The 9,480-nt window shown below is 42.5% G+C and overlaps 1 protein-coding gene across 1 annotated transcript in view; it reads left to right on the forward strand.

The window, feature by feature from the left end:
• T265_06343 (hypothetical protein) overlaps positions 1-9,480 on the forward strand; it is a gene marked incomplete at both ends in the record, with an annotated part of 118,735 nt that overhangs the window by 51,740 nt on the left and 57,515 nt on the right. Inside the window, 4 exons of the mRNA XM_009171576.1 lie at positions 1,015-1,249; positions 2,546-2,631; positions 5,517-5,621; positions 6,225-6,459. Of these exons, the coding sequence (XP_009169840.1) occupies positions 1,015-1,249; positions 2,546-2,631; positions 5,517-5,621; positions 6,225-6,459 (661 nt within the window). The remainder of the gene's footprint in view (positions 1-1,014; positions 1,250-2,545; positions 2,632-5,516; positions 5,622-6,224; positions 6,460-9,480) is intronic.

The following is a 9,480-nucleotide window of genomic DNA, read 5'->3' on the forward strand; positions in this document are numbered from 1 at the left end:
GAGCCAGTGAACCTTCCGGTCAGTACATTCGCGCTCTAACCACCGAACCATCTCGCCCCCGTTCCACATGTATTTTGCTTGAAAAGCCCGGCCATCCACTAGCATTTTCTCACAGACTGCTTCATTGAACTAGCCCAGAGACCTTGAGTTGTCATGTTCTTATGTGGAAGTTTGGAGAATATTCACGTCTTAAAGGACCAAAGAGCAAACGTTGGATAAATCGCTGATTTCGAAGGTCCACTGGTCTGGGGGTAATCTTTTCAACGAGGAATTTGGCGCACAGATTTTGTATTAGTTATTTTGTAATGGAGCTAATCGCCGGACTTCAGAACTGCTCAGCTGCAATAATGTTCGGAAAACATTAGAACCACCAAGTTTATCCAAGCACACTGGCACCTAAGAACATCGTATGAATTGTTGAAATACGTCAGCCACATGTGTCTGAACACCATATCCTGATGGACGTTTCAGTGTCTTTTTAGACCCATTGATGTTGTGGATGTCTGCAGCTTGATGATGCGGAAATCATGATGCGACTGCAGGGATCCATACATCCCATGAAGACATCGATCATGTGCATGCAACGCTCACCCAGTTCCCTTGCTGACGATCGATAAATGCCTCGCAGTCTGAGTCTATCTTAGCATCTTTGGTCTGAGTGAGGTTTTTCTAACCTCGATAGGGCTCGAGGGAGCTTATTGATATTTCTTGATACTCAACGATCGAGCTTACCAAGATCAGCATACAAATCGTAGCGCCCAAATTATTACAATTGTTTTATTCGTGATTAATGCAGTGGGTGACTCTTGGGAATACTGTAATCACTGACAAGTGAAAAAATCGATCGATAATTACAGCTGACGCCCACCCAAAACAAGTCAAACACCCTCATTCTGAGCAGAGCTACAAGGCATCTATCCAACCCTATAGTATAAATCATAATTTAAAAATTTTTGAGAATGATATTCTCACATTTATGCTAGTATGTTGTCTCTTTGTGCTTCTATACACTAGAAACCAGAGGAGCAAACAGAATTGTCACCTCCACTACCCCGTGGTGAATACAAACTCGATTTTGACAATCTTGATGAATACTCCGATCCGTTTGGGGGAAAGGTGACCAACGCGATGACGGGGCGGAAACCCAAAGACGTTGGTGAGGAGACGAAACCGCCAGAAGATGACAAGTCATCGAAATCGGCCAAAGTTGAAAGTGCTCCGAAAGGGAAAGCAAAGCAACCCGATACAAGTGAGTTATGTCCGTGAAGAATCTTAGACTATCTACTGTCTAAAGTCAACCCAGACGTCCCTAATTATTGTGGCGCTCAGTATTCTCAGTATTTGCACAATGGAACTGAACTCTCGAAAGCTACGACATGTCCCTGATGAACTAAAGCAGACAGAAAATTGAGTTCAGGGTACCGGTCCAAACTTTTGAGCCTCATCTAGGTATCTCTGGTCTCAGCAATGCTGAGAAAGTATTCTACCGGACGTTTTTGCCAGGAGTATGATTGATTCAGTGGACAATGAAATCTGGTGACCTGCGAAAATATGAGCGTAAATTACGATGGTTTTTGGTTTGAGCACATACGCAGCAAAATGCAACATTTTGGCACAAAAGTTTATTTCACTCGCAAAGGTTTTGCAGCTAAGAGTATTGTGCGGCTAATGGACTCCACTTATTGCTGGGATAGAACATCGTGCTCATGTAGCGAAGAAAAACAGAGGACCACCGGTTTTTGTAGGGCCGGCGTTTGGCGAAGCATGGTAATCCACAAAGCATTCCATAGAGATACCCATCAACTTCAATTCTGTCTATCAGTGGCACGAACAAATTAAGTGCAAATTCGCAAAACCATGGAAAAAAATCGGAAATCAAACGAAAAATATGATGAACAGGTCAATCGGAAGAATGTAGGGAACTGCCAAAAACGAAAGGTTAACCAATCCACAAGCGGGACAGAACAAACGAGACCGCATACCAAGAAAGAAACAGACCAATCACAACGGGGGATAGAACCTACACACTGAATGCGCTCAACGAACCAACCAGACACAATAAACTTGTATCACAACGTAACTGAGGCTTCATGCTGACTAATCACCTTAAATAGGAGCTCTCTTCGCAAGCAACCAATCATTTTAGAGCTGTTCGATACCGTTTGGAATCCATATATTCACGGAAAGCTGGGGAGAACCTAACAGTAAACCCAAAACAAGCTCTTCAAAATATATCCTAAAATAAATATGCTGAAATTGCTGTAGCTCATGTGCGTCAACCGGTAGTTGATCAGATAGCCAATAAATTGCTTACGGAGCTCCTCAGTTAGCATTTAGCAAATTAGGAACTAGCGATATCATTTGCCGTCGGGACCTTACACGAGATCATTTTCTAAGTAGCGTACTTTATCATCCTCTACCCCTGAATCGGAAAGGCAAGCTTGGATATCAGCAGGACAGAACATCATTCGGATTTGTTGAACTGATGATTACAAATGGGCACACTCACGTTAGAAAATACGAGAGAAAAGGTGACGAACCTAAGGTAGCATGCCGGACCTGGACTTTCAAAATAACGTGCACTGCCAAAAGCAACAAAACGTCTTTGAAAAACCACCTGCACCAAGAATAGTAAGATACCCACGACGCTTGGATAGAGGATCTTTCGCGTTGGCAGCGCACGGAAGCAGAAACGCGAATTCAAATTGAAGATTCATTTTTTGATAGGGATGCCCAAGAGCTCCTAAAACAAAAATTTAAAGATCCATTTGTAACCTCAGTATATTACGAAACGCGAGTATCTGGTTAGTCTAGAAGCAATTATAAAATCCATTCAACTTGATAGGGATGCCCAAGAGCTCCTAAAACAAACCGTAGTTCCAGGTATCACACACAACAAAACATTTATCAAGGAATAGGAGACAGTGAACAGGGTGAAGGAAGACGGGATAATTGCCATTCTACCAGATTATAGGGGAATTCCGATGATCATCATAGATGGGTCAGAATACACTAATACCGTTAAAGCTCGACTGAACGACAAGACTACTTACTACTGTAACAAGTAGTACAAAATCAGAAAACTTGCAGCAAGCCCGACAAGAACCTGAAAAAGCTAAAAGATCTAAGCACCACAGGAAAAGGGCACAGGAATAGGAGAGCTCAGAACTCGGTCATACCAGCTTCTAAGGACTACCGGAAAAACATAAAGCGTCAGCACACTCCAGGGGACTCTAACGTACAATCTGTTGAAAGTACTGCGAAGAAGGTTGACAATGGGTCATCACAGTACTTAGCCTTAAAAATATAACAAAACAAAAATATTGGAGATGATTACATAGCGATTTCGTCTATGTAGGCCCACTATTCACATCAGTAGATATGGAACTTCACAAAGATGTTCTCATCAAAAGGTTGCCAACAGCAAAACTGAGAGCAGAAGTTTTCCGAGCCTGCATACTGAGGCGCACTGCAACTGTGCGGTGCCAAACGTCAGAGATATGGAACGCTTTTACAAAGCTTATTTAGAGAATGGATACCCAGGAAAATTGACCTGACGACTCATCAGAAAGCCCAACTGGGTGGACTCCATAGCACAAGAAGGCGAACGGATCACACATTCATATACCAGGAACATTTCTGAAATGACCACAAGATTATAACCAGAGTACGAATGACTCGATCCTCAAGCCTGCGAACACCCTTCGAAGAGCACTATCAAATCCCCAGAAAGGATGGAACATAAGAATGGGGATCAATGTCATAATGCACTACTAACTAGCCCATGAACTACCTGATGAGCGCCAAGAAGTTATCAGCAACCTTTTGAGTAGTATATTACGTCCATACAATATATCGAGAGATCTCGCACATCGCAGCAACTGAAACATGAGGCGGCCTGGCGCAACACAATCAGTTTGGTTGAAGAGACATTATAAACGGGAGATTCAGTTAGGTTCTAGATGGGTCTGCCGTCAAAACGAAACTAGTTTGCAAATGAGTGTAGTTAGCAAAAATACAACCAGTTTTTACTCGACAACGTTCATGCAGGTCAAGATGGACACATGTTCGACTGGACCAGCGTTCACTTATTCTCCAGACAAGAACGAAAATGAAGCGTGAATTCATGGACACGTGTTACTGCACTGAAAAAGTCGTCATCAAATACATTGAATTTGATTACTAGGGGAAAAAGAACTATGGAACGGAACTGCACACAAACCTCTTAAAGTGACTGGTTTAGAACGTAAAATCCAGTGGAGTGATCCACTTTCACAAACTAGCGTTCAACCAAAAAACTGAAGATGGATAATAGAAGACTCAACAAAAGTTATCAAAGTGACCGATCAGAAGGTAGGGAAAATTTCATCAAACGAGAAATTGGGTTAATCAAACTCATGGAGGTGGGACTATGATAGAAACGAAGAATGACCGGTCAGACAAGAAAGAGGCTGAAAAAACGGAAATCACCACAGCGACCATAAAGTTCAAGCAAGAAATCCCACAATGCGAGACGACGGATGAACGGAGTAATCCGGAAACGGTCCTACCCTCACCCCAAAAGAAAAAATCTAGAAGAGCAACTGGATAAGAGATATTCAGGGGAAAAATGCAAGGCTAATCTCGTGGAGGTCAATGAGATTNTTGGCCAATCACACGAGAGAACATTAAGTACTCGTTTTCGAAAAGGTTTGGTGATGACTACCCAATCGGTTTCAAGTATTTTCTACGTGATTGAACATTAAGTACTCTTCAACTTCTGTATAAACTCATACAGGTGAAAGGAAGAAGGCCTTCGCTGCGGATTTATTATTTAGGACCATTGAACAGGGAAGCAAAACTCCCATTTGCATCTTATTTACAAAAACTGGACACCGATCTTCTCCCGAACGCGTCTCCTTGAACTTTCCTGGAGATTCATTGACTCCAATCATTCTTCGCTCAAATCCAAGCAAATGTTGCAAAGTGACTCCACGAATTCCGCAGCAGGTCTCCTCTTTTCAAAGGACGCAAAGCAGAATTTCGCGAACAACACATACTACTCAGGTGCCTCCCATCAGTATTATCATTGTTACACATGTAAGGACCATGACCACGTCTAGTCGACTGGGGACGAAACGCTTGCAGCTAATTGCCAAGCTCGGCAAACGAATGCGCGGCCGTCTGATCAATCACCAGCATCTCAAAATAAATGCAGTTAGAGAGTGACCGAAGTACTAGATGCTGAAGCTTATTCGAAGGGACGTCATTTGTCGGTATTTGATCAGGTGGTTGAACATTTTTCCCTGGAATAAACAGTTCCCAATAAATGCTTGACCAGTGAAGACTCAATGACTCAATGACCAAATGCAAAATCGATCAAATGAATGATTTTTTAGCGCACGGTCACGTGATAATTGTAGCAAATCAAGTGAAGTTAGATGCACGCGGAATCTCAGTGTACTATTCTGCATGGCGAATATATATTACCCATACGTGACGGTACATCAGCTCTGTAAAATCGTGTCAAATTTCAGGTGGATTGCTTACATCCACCCCGTATTTTGTCATTTTTAGAGAATCCCAAAAGCGAAGCTCCGGTGAAGTCACAAAGTAACGCAGCTTCGACAAATGGTGTAGAGGTGAGGCTATTTGAAGTTTTGCACAGATTCAGTTCAAAAACACTATTAATTTATAAAAAGTAAAGTATTGTAAAGCTGATGGTTGTTTAGAATTTTGCGGCTAAATGAGATGCTTGAACGATTAGACTGAACGATTTCGAGCTTGCCTCGTTAAAACCAACGTTGCGCTGTTCATGGTCAAATCGTCATCCAGTTCCCATCCTGTCGGTAAATGAATTCCTCGCAGTTTGAATCCGTCTTGGTATCCTCCCTCTGGGCGAGGTCTGATATCTTGATATTGAAAGAGAAAACTTATACTTGGTTTCTTAATACTCATCAATTGGGCTTGCAAAGCTCAGCACGCATCTCTTAGCATCGAATCCACTCTAAGTATTCGGTTCGTGATAAGTACAACACGAAACTGTCGAGAATACTGTGGGCGTTGACAAAAGAGAGTATCGCTCGATAATTTGAGTCGATGTCCGCCTGAAACAAATCCAACAAAGTACATCTAACGACAGCTAGGAGGCAACATTCCAACCCATGGCTGTAAATTGTACGTTGAAAAACCTTGAGAATGACATTTCCATACATGAGCTACCCTTTTGTGAAATTATACTTTAGAAATCAGAGGAGCAAACACTAGTGTCACCTCCACTACTCCGGGGTGAATACAAACTCGATTTTGACAATCTCGATGAATACTCCGATCCGTTTGGGGGAATGGTGACCAACGCGATGACGGGGCGGAAACCCAAAGACGTTGGTGAGGAGACGAAACCGCCAGAAGATGACAAGTCATCGAAATCGGCCAAAGTTGAAATTGCTCCGAAAGGGAAAGCAAAGCAGCCGAATTCAAGTGAGTTAAGTTAGTGAAGGGCCTTAAAATCGCTACCGTTTGGGACATTCTTGTGGGCAGCAGGGAAACGCCACTGATTATACGGTTGGTCAAGTTTCTTTGATGGACTACATTTTGGACCACGTGACGCACATGCTGTAACACGATAGGTGAGTGGCCACGTGATCAGCTTCTTCATAATCTGAGTGCGCACGCAGGAGCATATTTCAGCAAATCTCTTTGTGAATGTATGAATACCGAAAGTTCAACGGTCAGGAGTAGAGCTATGCTTGTTGGTGTGGACAAATGTATGCCAAATTCAGGGAAATGAAATGTGTCATCTCAGCAAATCTCTTTGTGAATGTATGAATACCGAAAGTTCAACGGTCAGGAGTAGAGCTATGCTTGTTGGTGTGGACAAATGTATGCCAAATTCAGGGAAATGAAAGGTGTCATTAATTTTGGAGACATTTGCAGCTAATCTAACCATTCGATCATAAATATAGGGTCCGATTCCTTAGTCCCATTTGGGGATTGTATACATGACAAGAAGTGGACACAGGGATTGGTATTCCTCACCGCGTTTTTTGATTCAAATTCAAACCACAGCTGGATACATGAGTCGTGTACTTCTAGTAATACGGACCACAGTATCTGCTCAAACGTAAATGAAATAGTGTGGTGGCGATCAGGCATCCTGGGGAACACTACGCTAATCGTCTTTTGACCTTGGGTTTCCCGACGTACCTCACACATGTGTAATTCAGTCATCCTGTCACAGATACCTTTGTATCGCTTTTGTCTAATTTGACATTGTAAGCTAACGTGAGTTTTCCACAAAACATCCTCTTTTGTCTCTAAGGCGTTTGAAATTGAGGCTGAATGAAAGTAAGTAGTTATTAGTTGAGGCTATCTGGTAGCGGTTGTTAGATCACCTCAAGACTCCGTGCTCTACCATTGTTTTTGAATCACACTGGTGTAGTGAGCAACCAAAACATTGTGAACAGACGTCGATTGTGGTTCATCCATCACCTGAGTGAAGTCAAGAGGACACCCTTGTGTTAGAGGTGCTGGACGCTGTGTCTGGAACTCGAGATGTGACCGAAAATTCGATCAACACACATATACATAAATATGAACTGCGTCAGTCAGCCACTACATAGAGAATGACTAAACAAGTTTGGGACTCTAATCAGAGTTGGAAATCGAATGGCCGAAATATAGCCAACAGGCAAGTCGAGGCTGTAGTGTTCTGACTACCCAATAAGTTACTTTACCAGGAGTCTGTGGCAAAGAAATAAAAATAATAACGCTAGTTCGGGTATACAGTAATAAAGAGGTCAGATGGAACAGACTCACTAATAATTGTTCTCTTTAAAATAGTTCGTCGTTGGCCCAGGTCAGCGAATAAACAATAATCCAGTTATGTTGATCCAGAGGTCTCCTTCTGAACAGTTCCCACATATAATAGATTCCGAAGATGGTCTGAAATGTTTTGATGCCAGAGTCAATACATGAGACTCGCGAACGACCGCCGCAAGCGCGAGCGAAATCAGAAGAGAGAGTCGAAGCACGCGACCACGCTTGTATTATGTGAAATTGTACAAGTGCGCGTTTTTGTAGTTTTCCTATTCAAACAAAAAACGGTTATGCAATTGACGAAATACGTAGTGTTATAATGAAGGCAAAATAAAGGTACAAAACACCACAAGACAAACTAACTAACCAGTAAAAATGAACGGTTGTCCAGTCAAGTCGCTTGGTAGAATAGAAAACCAAACAGATACAAGGAAATGAGACCTCAACCGCACTGAGACTACACCCAAAGCAATTGAAGTACATGAAGGCCATCCCATTATCAACTAATCAATTCTGAGGTGTTATCTGCTGTTTAGAACATATACACACAGAGACAGATGAGGAATAATATACCCAACATGCATACACACAACTTCGAAGATGTCACCTCGAATGGTGCGCCATGCAGCTTCCAATGTCGGCAAACGGACCGACAACCAAAAAGCCGTTTGTGTTTGGCGTTTGTGACGTTGGACAAATACGAAAGTGCCGAAATGACGGACAAACACTTCCGAAAAAAATTAAATCAAATCAGTGACACGTAGTTTGATGCATTTTGTGGTGAATCAAGTGTTACTTTGAACTGACTGGCCCCTTCAAGCGTACGTGGTAGAACTGTGGTTCGCGCTTTGAACGGCTCATATACGGCCATCAAAGCACGAAAATCATCAGTTTCTAGAAGAACATTGCCAGCTATCGGTTGTACTCATCTGCAATGTAACAGTTGGTTTGGTTGAGATCGGAACAGCGGATCTATAAGTCTGACTATCATCTTGAACGAGTAGACTACAAGCTACAGCAATAAATTCCACCGTTCAAGCTGCTTTTGGAAACCGTAAATAGTTGATCTGTTTGTGATCAGTGTTCACCTGGTTCATTTGGTCAAACAGGTTCTACTAGAGTGGGAAACAGGCAACCAGTGAGTTCCTCGGTCACGCAGGAATGTCATCAAAGGACCCATGTTTTATCCCCAAAAACGGTGTGAACCTTACTATGCAGTCAATTGAATAGATAATTGTCTTAGGGCGGCATTCTGTTTGTGGGCCAAGAAGATTCCCTTTTAGGCCAATAATCTGGTTGCGAGTCCTGATATATTCTTGATGTAAGGTAGGACTACCCGTCTGGTTGATTGTTCTTGCCGCCAGACGGGTAGTCCTACCTTACATCAAAAATATATCAGGACTCCCAACCAGATTATTGGCTTAAAAGGGAATCTTCGTGGCCCACAAACAGAATGCCACCCTAAGGAAACTAATCTCTAGATCGAAGGAAAACCCGGAAAAAAACCAAGAAGAACAATGTGATATACCAACTCAACTGTAACAACTGCAGCAAGTTCTACGTTGGACAATCTGGGAGGAAATTATGCACACGAATAAAGGAACACAATGCAGGTGTCAGGAGGCATGACTTCCTATCCTTGATATCTATACACGAGGACCAAGAAGGCTACAAATTCAATCT

This window comes from Opisthorchis viverrini, assembly GCF_000715545.1.
Source record: "Opisthorchis viverrini unplaced genomic scaffold opera_v5_125, whole genome shotgun sequence".
Taxonomy (NCBI): Eukaryota; Metazoa; Platyhelminthes; class Trematoda; order Opisthorchiida; family Opisthorchiidae; genus Opisthorchis; species Opisthorchis viverrini.